This window comes from Magallana gigas, chromosome 9, assembly GCF_963853765.1.
Source record: "Magallana gigas chromosome 9, xbMagGiga1.1, whole genome shotgun sequence".
NCBI classification, from domain to species: Eukaryota; Metazoa; Mollusca; class Bivalvia; order Ostreida; family Ostreidae; genus Magallana; species Magallana gigas.
Genome location: NC_088861.1, coordinates 3,290,482 through 3,307,826, shown reverse-complemented (window position 1 = coordinate 3,307,826; position 17,345 = coordinate 3,290,482). Strand labels below are relative to the sequence as shown.

Below are 17,345 nucleotides of genomic sequence, written 5' to 3'. Positions count from 1 at the left end.
CCATGTAATACTTACATGGCAGGTCCGGAGCATCTAGGTTACCACTCTATGATACATAAATATCCCTAGTGCATGATACGACCTCCAGCCATTTTCGCGTTTTTTATCGTAAATTTTGAGAAAACAAGATCAAGATTTAACTTGCAAAGCTGTTATTTTTTTCGTGAAACATAACTATAGTAAATTCCATTCTAAGCTACACACAAATATGCTGTTTAGTGGGTAATCCACACAAAAAATCTATTTATAAGTAGGACTGCTTTTGAAATATATATATTTCTTCATTGAATAATTAATTAAATTATAATTTGATATTCATTATTCTCTATTTTTGTTTTCTGGGGGGGGGGGGGGGGGGAGGAGTCAGCGAGAAAGGAAAAGAATTCTTTTGCATAAAGAATTTGCAAAAGAACAATTAAATGAAGGATGCCATTAGGAGTCATCTAGGTTTTTAGGGGTTTTTATGACCCATACATAAAATTTTATAGTGCAAGAACAATTCTAACATATGATATTAATATCAATCTAATTTCTTTTAATTTAAAATATGAATACCACAACAGTTACATGCCCTGTATCTCTTTTATTTCGGGAATCATTTATAATAGGCATATGCCAAATTAAAATGCACAATTCATTTATAGCATATATATGTTATCATTTTGTAACGAATATAGATATACATGTACCATATTTGAAAAAGGTTTTAAAATCATATTCTGGGTACGTTCATATTTCTGATATAAAACAAAACCTAAGAAGTATACCCTCATATTAAAGCATCTGTACATTTAAATTTGCAGTAAGTACATGTATGAAAAATACAAAATCAGTTTTCTCATAGTCACAGCCATTGTCTTTTTCCATGTCCTGCAAACTTCTATAACATGAAGATGTGACATATATCCAGTGTGAAGTAAACTGTTCAAAGAGCCTGCATTGTTTAATTAATGCCCAGTATGACCTCGATATGTACATGTACAATATATAAATAAATAATGGGTTTAACCTGAATTAACACTACATATATTAACACTACAGATTTTTATATTTTTAATTGACTGATTGGCATTATTATCATCTGTCACAGTCATTAATACCGTTATTCCATAACAAATGCACATCTGAAATGTGCAATTGCAGGAAAATCTGTTTATTGATCTGAAATGTAATCAAATACAATGGATATTAAAATCTTATTAAATTGATACACAAATAAATGCATAAAATTAAATTCAAAATACTTGTATTTGATGATAACAAGTGTATATTAATCAATAAGATATTTGATCATGTGAGCATTGAAAAACATGACATGAATTTTGAATTCATTTTTTTTTTTTACAAAGTATGAGATCTAGGAAAAGGATAACAAACTGATGTATCTACCACGTGCATTGTACACAAATATAACTTAAGGATACATAAAAATCTCAACAATATCAGAATTGGCCTAAAATTGAGCTATTTCAATCATATATATGTACATAAATGATCAACTACAAGAAATCATCTTTAATAAAAAAAAAAGAAAAGGAAATATTATTTCTATAAAATACATGTCCGATATGAATTTACTTGTTATAAAGTTGTAAAAACAGGTTTTATAGATATTTGGTAATTGGCACATTCGTACTTTTTTCTTCCAGCACACCTTTGTAAATTACCAAACACAATAGCAAAAAATTGTTTATCAAAACTTATGTGTATGAAATTATTCTTTCAGTTTTTCTTTCCAAACATTACTTAAAACCTTCATAGCAATTCATGTGCCATATACAAACTTCTTTCTTAAAAAATTCCATATGCAGATTTACCGTTTTCTATTTTATTTTGTATAAAAATCACAACAATAATCATGTCATTTTTTTCATAACTTCATTGGGAGGAATGCTAGCTACATGAAGCTAAAGCCAAACCATCCCATTCCTCAATGTCATAACATCACAATCATTGGTACAAATACCACCTGACGAAAATAAATATCATGTCAAAAATAGGCTATCCTAAATGTCTAATGGCTCCATGGCCTAAATTTATTTGCCTAAAACTTTGCGTTGTTATAATGCTACAGCGTTGTAGCTATTGGGAGGAGCCTCAATGTCCGTTTTGCTCTGAACCAGTTGTAACTCCATTTGTGCTGGTGTTGGTCGATTTCCTTCCCCGGCTAGAGCTACAAATGGCACAGAAACTCATCAATTTCATGACCGATTTATTATGGGAGTAGTCGACTGTAAATCAACTTTTATTTGCGACAATATTATTTCGCAATTTGATCTTAACCTTAATTAATAAAAATCATTTTTCACCCCCAATAATTGCTTATTTTCTTAGTACTTGACAAGCATACAGTAATACATGGTTATAGTGAACATGATTATAATGAATTGATGCTCACAGATAAGTGATTTTCAATCCTTGTGACTTTATTGCATGTGGTATACTTGACGGATATAACGAATTTTGTTTAAATCAGAGCAAAATCACCTGTCCCTTGCATTTCGTTAATACATATATACCTAGGTGTGTTTCACTTTAGTTCTTTAAACATCATGCTATTTTTCATAATCAATTCGTTTTTTGCTGATTTGAGAAACTATTCCTAAGTGTAGTGAGCCACTTTAATTTCCATTAAACAGGGAAAAGCATATCTTACCTTTAGCCTTCTCAAATGTCCGTTTTATAACACTCTGAAGAGTTGCTATGGTTTTCTCCAATGCCAGCTGCAATGTAAATACGCTATATATCACTCCAAGTCATAGACTTGCTGAAGAGCATATAATATATATCAGGCTTGGGGTGAATTACATTGTAAAGTAATGCATCACATTACCATTACTTCATGAATTTGGGCATTAAATTACCATTACCATTACTTGATTTTCTTGAAGTAATGCATTACATTACCATTACATGAGTAAAGTAATGCATTACCATTACCATTACATTGTTTTAAAAAAGTAAGGCTAATAAAAAGTTTTTGCAAATGTTTCAAATATAAAACACTCTTTAACATATCTACAGGTTCATGCATGCTCAGTATCAGGTTCAAATTCAATGACTATACAAGAGTCATTCTTTATTTGCTCAATATATAATCATCTTGTGGCATTATGAACAACATATTACATAAGTAAAATGATATTTATAGACATTTGGCATGATACAATGTAGGATACGAAATAGAGACACAGAATTACATGCAAAACAAAAAACAATTTATGGAATAATGTTGCGGTTATTAAAAGCTAAATTATAAGAGATATTTCCCCAGATTACACAAATCTTTAAAATTTTTGACACTTAATTGTATTAATTCATAAACAGATGGTTTTTCCCTGTTATATTTCTTAATATATGGTATTTTAATGGTATTTCTTTCTACTGAGGACACTTTAAGACAAAAATTGCTGTTGCACTTTATGATCGAAGTTTCAAAGGATTCATCTTTTAACTGCATCCTGTTAGTTTGAAAATCTTCCCAGCTATACTAAATAAATGTTTTACAGGAGCAGTCAAAGCTTGGACTGAAAAGTACTGTTTGATGATCTTTATCTTAGGATATATTAAGTGCAATAATAGAAAAAATACACGAATCTTGTATTTTCTATCAGTCCAAACTAATGTACAGTGTACTTTATATAAGAGAGAGAGAGAGAGAGAGAGAGAGAGAGAGAGAGAGAGAGAGAGAGAATAAGTGAGTAAAATTATTTTCAACTGAGTTATAATATTGGAAGTGACAGTGCATTCAGGTGCATGGCTGTATCCTATTTTATTTGGACATAGCGAAAGGAAGGGGATTGGGGTGTTTAGCACTTCTTATAACAATAGATTGTTTTGATACTTAGATTATCCTGGGGGCATAGTGTGTTGTTGACACATTTCTTATTGAAGTGCAAACTGATTGGAGTAAATTGTTTAAATGATTAAAAACTCTTAATAACAACACTCTTAAAAATGTTATGAAATTGTGCTGTTGTATTTAGTAATATTAACAGTTCAAAAATGAATTTTCAAAAATCTTTGTTAATAATACAATTAAAACATTTTTATCTCAAGAATTATTTCTTTCTTCTTTAAAAATAAATTTAATCAAATTCAATTTCAACTATTCATTTATTCATCACATTTTTTAAAGTGAACATGCATAAATAAGCATAGTAATGCAAAGTAATGCCATGTAATGCCAGCATTACACTAGATTTTGGAAAGTAATGAATTACATTACCATTACTTGTAATGCTAATTTTGTGGCATTACACATTACTAGCATTACTTTGAAACCATGTAATGCATTGCAATGCATTACCATTACATTTAGCATTACCCCAAGCCTGATATATATATATATATTCATATAATATAACTTCTTCATTGCACAGTACCTTTAGGTCTTTATCTTTCTCCAGCCAGGCCAACAGACACGCTGCAAATAAATCCCCCGTTCCCACAAACACTGCATTGAGCTTCTGAAACTGGACTTTGTATACTTCTTTCTCTCCATCTAAAAAAAAAAAAAAAAAAAAATACATGTTTGTTGAATTAAGCTTTAACAAGTGCCATTGATTTACTTTCAAAGGTATACTTAATTTTTAGTTTGCTTAAGGCGGGTTTTTTTCATAATCTTTTTTTAATGGTGTAGGAGGTTCTCTTATCGATGATAAGGTAGGATCTCAAGTTCTCAACTATACATGTAAACATGTAGCATATAAAGGCTTTATACGATTTTTAACTTTGCATGCATATTATTCAGTCTCAAGATATTTAAATTCAAGTACATGTATTTTTGAGTGTGTATGAAAGCGAGTGCTATGAATTCAACATCTAAAGCAAGACTAGTATATAAAGAGACATCAGCAGGCCTATTGATGCACATTAACAGTCATGTTTACTTCTTAACCACTACATTCCTTTCATTATGAATGAGAATGAAAAGAAAAAAAAAACTAAGTCGACAGAAGAGTAAACAATCTGTCCTTTGTACTCACTTGCCACAGTGCTGGCCAGGCTGGTAATGGAGCCATCAGAAGAAAACTCACTGCTGCTAATAACCACGGTTTTTGGTCCCTTGCTGTGTAAAATCTTCATAGCCTCAATCGCATCCTCCTCGGAAGTTATTTTTATCCCTGTAAGTTTTCTGTGGGAGAAACAGTGTTCATAAAATATACAACTAAAGCTATTTGGTTATAAAAAAAACTCTAGAAAGAAAATAATACTTTATAAATATAGCTTCATCAATCTTGTGGAATTGGTTTGTACCTGTCCATACATGTTAACCTCCAGTGATAAAAATTAGTTAGATTTTGAACTCAAAAGCGGTAGCATTGCGCGCTGCGCACGGCGGTTTCAATTTTCATGTGAAGCTAATGGCTACAATAAGGAATATGAAAAAATGCAATAAATGAAACAATAACACTATTATCACATGCAAAGAAAGATTTATTTGTGTTCATTGGTGTAGGATTTTGTAGCTAGCTTTACTTTTCTTAGAGTGGTCTTTTCTGGAATTGATTCAAAACAACTTTTGTTATTATTCAACTTGGTGGCCAAAATTGAAGAAATAGTGTCATTTGATAGTTCAGATCTGAAACTTGTCTGTATTTTTTTCAAATGCTTGTATGAGTCCCTGTGTTTCTCCGTGTCTCTGTGTTTTTCAATGTCGTTCCCCCCCCCCCCCCCCCCCCCACAATGGCTTATTGAGAAATCGGTATGACAAAACGTACAAAACGCATACTGTTCCCCTTTTTTTGATCTATGAAGAAAATCAAATACTTTCAGCCAATCAGCGTTAAACTTTGATAATATCTTTTCCTTTTTCAAGGCGGTGATGTCGATGACATTTTTGTAACTAATGTAATCAATGAGAAGTGTTCACAACTCATTGTCAAACACATGCTTGAAACCCACATTATTATCGCTATGTAAAAATCGTCTGAATGTTCCCGACTCAAGTCACGCAATATCTAAAGAACTAACGAGATTTTATAGCTAGAATGGCTTTCAAGCGAGGCAAAATTGAATTTTTGTAAAATCAGTAGATTTTCAATTAAAAGCGGTAGGCGGGAAATTGGGTAAAAAAGCGGTAGACTTCCGCGAAAATCGGTAGAGTTAACATGTATGCCTGTCTATCGCTAATAAACAAAAACCCTCATAAGTTGTTAATCAATAAACATTTTCCTTATCCTAAATTTATTTTCTATTACGTGTACAAATTATTCAAACATGCTCTACTTTATAAAAATCCATTTATACACCCAAAGAAGTGTACTACATGTATTGGTATGTAGGGAATGTGCTTGCTGCAGGTCTGTAGCCCCAGGTCTGAAAAAATTCGGATGGATGACCTGGGAGCTACAGTGCCTCCCATTGTAAAAATTTTTGTGCGCCGCAAATTGCAGATTTTTACTACAGGAGGCACTGAAGCTCCCAGGTCATCCATCCAAATTTTTTCAGACCGGGAGCTACATACCTGCAGCTAGGAATGTGAAAATTACAGTTGAATACTTACTCCACCTCAAATTGGTTTGGTGTGACTATATCAGCTATAGGTAATATTTTATCTATGTACACAGGTAACAACTCAGCTGGAACATACTGCAAAAAAAATCACAAGACTGCATCACATAAATGAAGCATGGAAGATCCTTAATTCATCACAAAAGACAACTCCACAGTAAACTTGGTTAGAGTTGTTCACCTAAAATACATTTGGAAGATAACTTTCTTATCAAAAAACAGTGTTTTAAATGCCAGTTTGACAATTATCACTTCACACTAAAATTAATCTACAGGTTAGTCTAGGTTTTATGGTGGCATATTTCTGCCCCCTACATGCAAGGTAAATTATGTCAACAAGCAAGAAAATTAAGTCTTTATGCAAGAAAATGATGTCAACATGCAAGTTACAAATCTTTTGAGAGAGCCTGGTTTTCATATGGGCAAAATCACTTACCAGCGCCCGTTTCTGACATCATAGATGCAAAATGCAACATAATTATGCCAACAACAGACAAACAAGGTAACTATTCCTATAATATGGTATTAATCCCACTTAGAGCATAACCCACTTTTTCATCCAATCAGCAGTCGCTAAATATTCTATTAAGTAATGTTTATAATCATTGAGAATTTTTTTACGTTCAAAGCAACAACACGTTTTCAATTGAAAATTAAGATACCGGTAGTCGTAAACAGAAGAGAGATTATATTTGATTGGCACAGAACTTTTAATTAGCCAATGAAAAAGTGGGTTATATGTTCTACAGTGTAAGTAAGTTAGATCATATTAATTAATTAAATTAATTAATTAAAATTTATGTTATTAAGAAGGGGCTCAGTCATTTCAGTCCCTCTGTTCCCTTCTAAATCATGTAAATTTTACTTAATATGATCTAACTATTACTTAACAAGCGACTTGTATGTAGAATTGCAGTGCACAATTCTTTTCTCACCATTTCCCCGTTATCTCCCATGACTGGATCACAGACTGAAATTAAAGAGGAAATAAAAATCAAGGACAATATAATGTTTTATATATTCATCAATCAGCTTGCAAAATGACACATAAATGTAGATAAAAATGATATCAACTTATTGAACAAAATATATTTTTTCAATAACAAAAGAAAATTATATACCATATACTAGCGATGGATTCTTTTTCTTTAAATCTACCACTATTTCAGCAACTTTCTCCAGGAATGACTGAGATCCAATGTACCCTTCAAACAAAGCATCAGTTTTTAGGAAACAATCTTATTATGAAAATAATAGCTTACAATACATGTTCCGGTTTTATTTCAATCATTTACTCCATCATAGGAAACCCATGGTCGGTCTCGCTTCTCTTACCTCCCAAAGAAATGAGACTGCCTTGGCTTTCTGAAGATATATTTACCCTTGATTTTCCTTTAGAATTTGTATTACATTTATAAACTGACTATACCTGTAAGTATATGAGAGAAGGAACTAATGCCATTCTCTTGTAGACCATCATACAAGCAAGCTAAATCATCACTGTTGAGTACCTGTCCTTTAAAACATTTGTACCCTGAAAATTTAAGAAAAAATTACAATATATTTTTAATATACCCAGTATTCAAATAAGTTTAGAATAAGTACTAAGGAAAATTTAAGCCACCTTGTATAAATACACGAAGAGCATATAAGCTTCATCAAATTTTCTTTCTTTGCAAAATTGGATCCAGTCATTATTATTCTGTGGGCTCTTTGCTGTTTTTAATGAAGAATTATGAAGTACATTTGTAGGATAACATTTAGGAGTTTTGTTTGGAGTCAAAATTTTCATGACAAATGTATGCCTCATCTACAATTTTTTACTATGCTTGACTCAAGTTGAGTCAATAATGAGTACCGTATATATACAAAATATTTCCAATTGAACATGAGGAATTAATATCCACTAAAATTTGTGAGAAGCACATCTCGCAGATTTTAAAATCTCGCTTTTATTAATAGGACAAATGTAAATTATGTGAACCTGTGATAAAGATTTGGCGTTTGCAATTTTATATTCTTGTGATTTGTTGCAAAAAGATTAAATTGCAGAATTAAGAACTCAAATCAAATTTCTTATCTTATAAAATTCACAGTAGAGTCCAGTAAGTTGTGCTGGCAAATAGTAACACCCAGCTTACCTGTGTGGTTGGAAAACTGCACTGAGTTTATAGTGCTCACATCAAATCCCAATACCTACAACAATAAACAATTTCAATAAATCTATATAGGTACATTTCACCCAGCAATGCAAATATCTTTATATCTAGTCGCTATTTAAAAAATTTATCTGATAGTTAATGTCAGATTTCAACAAAACGATGACATTTACTATGATTTAAGAATGCATGTGAATGATTTAGTGAATTAACCAAGGCCTCCTTTTGATATCAGGTATTATAAACTAAAACAAAGGCTCTTATTTCAAACAATAGGTTTTTACCTGTGTTTTATCAGTGCCTTAATTAACAATAAAACAAGAATATAAATATTTTGTTGTGTGTTAAGTCTAATAACTAATAACTATCACCATTTTATTTTTCGTTTGATAAAATAAAGATAATGATATATTCAAAAATTTTAATTTCCGCATACTGATAAAAAAAATAATGATTAGATGATTTGACTTTCACATTTTGTCCATTTACCTTAAATATAAAACCAAATGAATTAGGAAAAATTGCTGGTCCCAAGCCAATTGGAAGCTGATTAAATGTATAATTATATGATGAAGGGGAAAACTACATGGACAGTCATATGGGTTACTCCGTGTCTCTTTTTACAATTCAGTTGCAAATTATGTAAAACACAAGTCATGTTTATAATTAATTGTTTGGTATCAACAGAAAGAATATTATGAAAGAAAACAGATCTTTGTCACAAAATATTTCAATCTTTGAAGTAGCGACCTTGACAGTAGTTCTTATGACATCAACGCTTTAGTATATGGCGGGTCACTTTCTAGTTTTTCAAATCAGAGGTTGAATACCAAAAAAATCTGACGAAAATAATATTTTACTATTGATGCGATATACCTCAAACTGAAAATGCATGAATTAGGTCTACATTTAATAGGTTTTGTGAAATAATCTTTACCGTTTTTGAAGCATATTAAACTGCCGATTTATCATCATACAGTTTGTCTATTCTCTTTGATTATTTAAGCCACAACATAAATGAAATATATTTAGCAGCCTTTTCACTAGACACATTTCCTCCATTTATTTCAGCAAAAGCAATAATAAAATATGAACATATGATATTTTCTCTTCAAACTTTTAGCATGTACATGAACTTCCTATAGGCAGTAAGTTAAACAAAGGCACTACATATTCAACATTTTTGCAATTATCTTTCGTATCTACAAAAAAAATAATGAAATTGTTCATGACCAATTTGACCTTTGAAATCAAATTCATGAATATGAATGTCAATTATTATGTAAATGTGCTTTTATGCAAGTTATATATTGTAACATAAAATAAATGTAAATACATGTATCAATTGCGAGTAGATATGTTTTATTTATTTTATTGTCAATTGCCCTCGCAGGAATTGTGATATTGACTATAGCAATTATAAGCAATTATCTCACCTGGTCAAATTCCCGTTTCGCACACATTTTTTCGATACCTAATTTTCAAATGTGTGCAAAACGGGAACAAACCCTAATTTGCACCTTCTATTTGAAACAACCGTCTTTGGGTAAGCCCCAGGGGCACTGCTGTTTCTATCAATGCTAAACAGGTAAAAATAAATTATCAAAATTAAAATGTCTTAAAACTTCTTTTTCTTCAGAACATTTATCATAAGTATCCTCTATCTCATTTGTTTTCACAAAAATGCAATGGAACTCATGCGCTTAAACTTTGCCCCCAATACTCCCACAATTTATTTACCTAAAATCCAACAGAGGACATTCGACTTTACACACTATTTACCTGCAGAGGGAACGCTGCACTTTTGTTCCCGACATATCCAAAAACAACGGTACTTTGAATTGAAAGCACGTTTCTTTCTTGTCCTGATGCCATTGTCATTCAAACTCAGATATCAAGCCGGAACAAACCGCACTTTACTGTATACAGAACATGTGTAACATGTTTTGTTATTGGAGTGGGTCATAGAGGTTAAAGGTTAACGAGCTATAGTAATCCGTACGTTTAATGTTTCATTAAAATTTCCATCATTCTTTTGCCTATAAATGAAAAAAATATATAATTTGATATTGATTTTTCAATCTTTCGGGATAAGAACTTATTCAAAGTACTTTGGTAAAAAGTGATGAAAAGGACTTTTAATCCACTTATAAGCATATGATAAGACGTTTCCTCACCGAGTAAGCTAAAACCGATCACTCCGGAAGTTGAAAAATTGGTAGGCGTGTTTCTTTGGAAGAGTTGTCTTTCATTCCTCTGAGCTGAAGGTACCACTGTAACTATGCAGCTTTTGATGATATTTAATTATTTTTTTCCAATGCATAGTTCATGCATTGATATTTTATGTTTTATTATTTTATAATATAGTGTTTTTGTTGACTGTCATTGATCAATCAAAATTTAAGTCAATATTGTTCTAAGCATGATTGCTGCATTGCATGCAAAATACTAGCCATTTACCAGTACGTTCTAAATATTTGGCAAATATGCATACAGTTGTTCACAGTTGAATTATTTACTTTTGTCATTATTGAAATTGAATTTTTATGGCATGTACAAATTTACATGTTTAGCTGTATTTTACTATAAAATATATTTATTTTAATTTCAAATCAAATGTACATCAGTGAGCTAGATATTCTTTACAGGTAAGTGCATTGTATATGCAGTGCATGCATTATGTCTAGCTGCTAGTCTGTAGTTTCTGGTCTGAAAAAATTGGATGGACGACTTTGGACCCAGGTTGTCCATCAATTTTTTCAGACCGGTAGCAACTTACCGGCAGCTTACTAGTTTTGTGGAAAGATTTATTTAAATATTTCAGGTTTTTTTTATTGCAATTAAATTTTCTCTGTTTTTACTTATGGAAGCAGAAAATCACACATTTATTATTGATGTATTTGATATGCATGTAATAACATGTATTGTATATCTCCTTTTGATTAAGATATGGGAAGATTAGATGGGAAAATAGCTGTGCTCACAGCAGCAGGGCAGGGAATAGGTAGAGCCACAGCTTTGGTAGGTGCATATAATTCCCGATTCTTGTAATATAGTTCATAAGACCAGCATTAATCAGATTTCTTAAAAATATATGTATTCTGTTTCCAATAATCTGATCTGAAATTTGTAAATATGATTGTATAAAACATTGTTTAATAAAAAAAAAATTTGGGGGGGGGGGGGGGTGAATTATATCAAAACAAAAGATTTTTGGTTCATCATTGCATTTCCAAAAAATAAAATTGAAACACAGTAGAACTGTAAAAGCAATTTCTAGTGAAATATTAAAGTTGCATTTAAATAAAAATGCCTAATGTAGAATTAAAAAAAAAAACCCAAAGATATGAAATGTATTGGGATACTACTGAAATATTTTCATTTAGCAAGTTAAAGGTGGTATGGGACACCTGTCTATATTAATGTTAAGAAAAGAATGCAAAAATCAAAATACTTTCACTGTTTTAGAATTTTTAAAGAACAATATTTGATATGTGTAAAAATGGTCCTCATATTAAATTCGCCTTTTTTTAAAGTGTTTCTGGTACAATAAAATGTTATGTCATTTTTTAGAAGAGTTGAAGTAAAATATATTTTTCACCTATTTATTTGATTTATTTGCGCTCACTGGCAGTTTATGACGTCAGAAGTGACGCTATTTCTATAATTCAAGCAAAATCAGTCAAAAATTGACATTTTTTTTATTTTTTTATGAATGGAAAAAATAGAGCGCATGCTTGAACAAGAAAAATTTTTTTGTTACTTATTAGCCTTGGCTAGATACATCTCTGATCAAAATATTTTGTTTGTTCAAGCATGCGCTCTATGTTTTCTGAAAGAAAAACTGCTTAAAAACAAGCTGATTTATGCTAAAAATGGCAGGAAAAGGTTGTCTTTATGATGTCATATTTCTAAATTGTGTGCAGTTGAATCAAAATGAACATTATGTAAAACATCTCATAAATATCTGTAAAAAGAAAACAAAGAATTACAGTAAAATTATGATGTTCATATTAGGGGGTCATTTTAGGCCCATATCATATATAGTCCTTTCACAATATTTAACCAAAATATAAGTTTTAAAAATTTATTGAAAGGTAAAAATTATAAGAGCCCCAATGGGATTTGAACTCATGACCTACAGATTCATTTTCAACACTCAAACCAATTGCACTACGCTGGAGGATAACACGATCAGGAAATAATGGATTTATAAAACTTTACTTGATTTTATTGTTCTTACCAAGTAAATGAATAAGGCCTATAAAAAAAAGTGTGTGTTTAGGGTAACACTGATGAAAAAATTAGGTTAGGTAAGTAGGGATTTTTTTTTATCATATTTTTTTCTGCATGAATCCTAAGAATGTTTGTTTGTGCCATATTTAAAAATGGATTTTTTAATAAAAATAATATAAAATTCATAATCAGATAAAAACAGACATCTAAAAATGATAGGATCGGGGCATTTTTGTAGGTAGGTCGGGTTACCCTAAACACACATTTTTTTTTTTAGGCCTAATTTGATATAAAACATGAATGTATATATAAAAAGGAAACGCAAAGCAATGTTAATTTATTCATGTTATGATATTGTACATATATTTATAGTCTTGCATTTGGATGATTATCTGAAAACTACATTAATTTTGTTTACTGTGTATTTCAGGCTTTTGCTAGAGAGGGCGCAAAAGTAATTGCAACAGACATTAATGCAGATTTGTTAAAGAAATTAGCAGAAGACTGTCCAGGTATCATCCTGTATTCTATTTTAATTAATACATTTCACTTCAATGTGCAGCTACATGTACAAGTATTAAGGTTGATTAAACTGTTTGTATACTAGTAGTGGATATTTTGATGCAGGAATTGAAACTAGAGTTCTTGATGTGACAAAAACAGAAGATGTCAAAGCTTTTGCTGCCACTGTGGAGAAGATAGACATTCTGTTTAATGTCGCTGGGTAAATAGTTTATATCATATTGATAACAGAAATAATACAACTGTAGTTTTTAAAACTGTAAAAATGTCCCTTGACTACAACTTTGACTACCGGTAAATTTAGTTTTGATTTTTAATATTAAAACTGATTTGATTTTAGATAGTATTGATTCAATCTTTAGATGCAAGATACTTGGCAGAATAGGATATTGAATCTAAGCCAAGTATACAGTGTCTATAGATAATTTACAATACCCTCTTTAACATTAGGTATGTTCATCATGGAACAATACTTGAGACTGATGAAAAAGCCTGGGACTTCTCCTTTGATTTGAATGTCAAAAGCATGTGGAGAATGTGTACCCAGTTTCTTCCAAAGGTTTTGATTTAGTGCTTTTCATATTGCTATGTTTTTGATAATTGTTTATTGAAAGCAGGAGTTGTCTTCCTTAATTGTACATATTTTGCATGTGTAGTAATTGTTCATTACCAAATACGTGTACAGATGAAGCAGCAGAAGTCTGGAGCCATTCTCAACATGTCATCTGTGGCCTCTAGTATACATGGTAAGTAACTGATGCTTGTCTAAATCAGTCATGTGCCCTCTTTCATCAAAATTTTACCCTCCCTCCCTTTCTCTCTGTCTCTCTCTCTCACATATTTCTCTGATTTGTTTTTGCTTTTTCCATTATAACAACAAAATGCATTTAAAATACCACAATTTAAGCAGCTAGACATGTTTAAATTTTTTTCCAGTACCGGTAATCAAATATAACAAATTTTCCGGTAAAATGTATGAATTCCCGTTACAGGTGCCCCTAATCGGTGTGTGTATGGGTCGACTAAGGCTGCTGTAATTGGTCTGAGTAGAGGTATAGCTGCTGACTTTGTGGGGGACAACATCAGGTGTAATTCTATTTGTCCAGGTATGAGCAACAACATTTAATTGTTACTTAGCTTCTTTTCTTGAAAGTTTGGAAGAAAAATTATATTTTGACAATTTTACCATCAATATAGTTTTGTGGTATACTGAATTAAAAGTAACCATGATTTTATGAAGATATAACTCAAATAAAAGATTGTATAAATGGTATGAAATTGATATTATTGTTTATATGTATATAGGTACAATTGACACTCCTTCCCTACAAGGTCGCATAGAAGGACAGCCAGATCCCCAAAAGGTTGGTGCCTAAAATACCATGTCTGCATCTATGGCTTCATTTACTGTGAAAACAATTAAAAACCTAATTTAATTAAAGTGTTATCATAACTACATGTAAATTTACAATTTCAATTGGTCTAGTTTTCTATTTTTTTTGAATTTATTTTTAGAAGTTATTCAGTGGTTTTATGGATTTTTTATTTCTTAAGGCAAGAAAGGACTTTGAAGCAAGACAGAAAACGGGCCGGTTTGGGACCCCAGAAGAAGTGGCTAACCTGGCGGTATATCTAGCATCGGATGAGGTAATCAGTTATTACTTGTGTAACAGGGGTTCTTTGATTGAAGTAAATAATGGACACCTGCAGGTTCGCTGGTGTGTAGGGTTTATTTATGATTTAACAATAACTCACCCTGTAAATATACATAGATATAATTCAATTTCATATGATCAATTCACATAATATTTATAACTAATGTCACAGGTCATAAAATATACATGATATTTAAATGTTATAAATATGACAGAGTTATTCCCCTTGTCACAGCATTTTACAATTAATGTATAAACCACTTAATCTTTACATGATAACATAAATCTACACATATTCAGATTTATCATCAATAATTTTGATCATTATTGAACATTTAAATATTCAATTATATATTCTTGTAAAAAGTATAAAATTTATAAGGCATATATTTATGACAAATAATCAGTAACTGTTTATGGAACAGAGCCTAGCTTTCATAGCACTCAGTCTTAATTAACTGAATCTTTGACTGTAATAAAAAATACATTCACTCTTATATCTTCCACACTCTATACATTGAATTTTGTTTGATAACTCAGAATAAATGATATGATGATTAATTTACAACTTGTTAATTCGAAGAGAAAAGTTAGTACTTACATATGCTTTTTGTTCAGTTTATCAGAAATATTAATATGTTGAAAGCTAGATCAAAAAATTTTATGTGAGCCTAGAATGGCAGTAGCTAAATAAAAGTCTTTGTCTTAGGTCAAAGTTTTGAAGGTAAAAGTTTAAACCAATGAAATTTAAGGAGTTTAATAAAGCTTAAATAGTACTCAGGTACCCTCTTACAGGTGTACTGAGAGTATCAGTGGTGGATCAAAAGATTTAGTTATTCATGAATTATTTATTGAATTATTTTATTTTATTATTTGATTAATTATAATCTTTTTTCAATGTATACATAATGTTGATAGATAAAACATGCATTATTGCTGGTCAATATTAATTGACACATAGCTTTGTATGTTATTAATCAAAATAGAGTTACATATTCATAAATGTACAATCATGTAATTGTACATTTGAATTATTTAAAATATACCAACTATTACACTTGTAATGAAAAACCATGTATCAAGTAATTTAGTGTGCGTGAAAACTGTTACAAATGATATATAGATAACAATATACATGTACATAACTTTTATATACTGGTAAATAGTAGATTTAAAATGAATTAAACTGATGGAGCTAATATTCTATGTTAATTTAATATCCATTGCAGACCAAATACAGAAAAAACCCTACATTACTATACATTAAAAAAAATTATTGAACTGTAATTATTCAACAGTTGGATATTTTTAATTTGAAAACTTCTCTTTTGTAGGCTGTATATGTAACAGGAAAAGAGTATGTCATTGATGGCGGATGGAGTATTTAGATGACGTCGGCCAAACCCAAATATCCATGCGGATAAAGCATAAATCCTCAATACATGTACATGTACCAATACATGTAGAAATTATCCCTAAAGTCATAGGATTAAGAATGATTATTTTGCACTGTGATTGATGTAATGAACAAAATTTGACATGGTTAGATTGATGTAATACATGTTCTATGATCAACAATTTACCTCAATATTAACATTATGGTTGTATATGTAATCAGGAACAGTATTATTACAAAAATGGTTGTTTTCCTTTGCATTAATATTACATTTCATATTCAAGGAAGTCTTCAGTGGCAAACATATTTATATTTTTGCCTTCAACATTATTATATTATGCAGTTTATTTTCAATGAACAAATTGTTATTTAATTATTAGAATTATACACATAAATAGTTTTATCTATTTACAGTACTTTTATGTAGCTTATTTTACAAATGATGCACTTTGGGTAAAATTATCAATAAATCAATATTTTTGGATTGATTCATGTTCTTAATCTTTTTTTTTTTGTTCAAAACATTGAAATGTGGATACATGTATTAGGAAAATACATTTATTATTATTGCTAACTAGTTAGCTTTGTTGAAGGGTGTAGACCCAAAAACTTGTGTGAACACAATATAACTGATCATAGTAATGTCTTATATTGATCATTGATTATTTGAGTTATTGGGTTTGACAATCGCCTGAGGCAGAAATCGTAGATCATGTATTGAAACAATGGCGCCTGTATTTTACGAGGACAGGGGAATGTTTAGGTGGAGCTGGTTTAGATCTGCCAGTGACCTTCCTGACATTAGCTGACCCACCATATACAGGTACATTGTTGTACTTAAGGACTGTAGGTTACTTGTAG

The 17,345-nt window shown here is 30.7% G+C and overlaps 2 protein-coding genes across 3 annotated transcripts; one reads left to right on the top strand and one right to left on the bottom strand.

Annotated features, from left to right (window-relative positions):
- Positions 1–1,812: 1,812 nt before the first annotated feature.
- LOC117691252 (pyridoxal kinase) lies at positions 1,813–10,657 on the bottom strand. Of its 2 annotated transcripts, XM_034476900.2 has the most exons (11): positions 10,458–10,657; positions 10,112–10,255; positions 8,658–8,712; positions 7,946–8,050; positions 7,638–7,721; positions 7,452–7,486; positions 6,509–6,594; positions 4,989–5,137; positions 4,386–4,504; positions 2,657–2,723; positions 1,813–2,173 (listed from the first exon to the last, which is right to left on the bottom strand). In XM_034476900.2, the coding sequence occupies exons 2-11, from the start codon at positions 10,136–10,138 to the stop codon at positions 2,061–2,063; spliced, it is 840 nt and encodes a 279-aa protein (XP_034332791.2). In that variant the 5' UTR covers positions 10,139–10,255; positions 10,458–10,657; the 3' UTR covers positions 1,813–2,060. The 2 variants fall into 2 exon arrangements, with proteins under 2 accessions (XP_034332791.2, XP_034332790.2); XM_034476899.2 differs by lacking the exon at positions 10,112–10,255 and having other exon boundaries at positions 10,458–10,656.
- Positions 10,658–10,883: 226 nt separating this feature from the next.
- Positions 10,884–16,972, top strand: LOC117691254 (dehydrogenase/reductase SDR family member 6). The gene is made up of 10 exons (XM_034476903.2): positions 10,884–10,942; positions 11,623–11,696; positions 13,342–13,423; positions 13,539–13,635; positions 13,884–13,992; positions 14,119–14,179; positions 14,426–14,539; positions 14,739–14,797; positions 14,988–15,080; positions 16,423–16,972. The coding sequence occupies exons 2-10, from the start codon at positions 11,625–11,627 to the stop codon at positions 16,474–16,476; spliced, it is 741 nt and encodes a 246-aa protein (XP_034332794.1). The 5' UTR covers positions 10,884–10,942; positions 11,623–11,624; the 3' UTR covers positions 16,477–16,972.
- Positions 16,973–17,345: the final 373 nt, after the last annotated feature.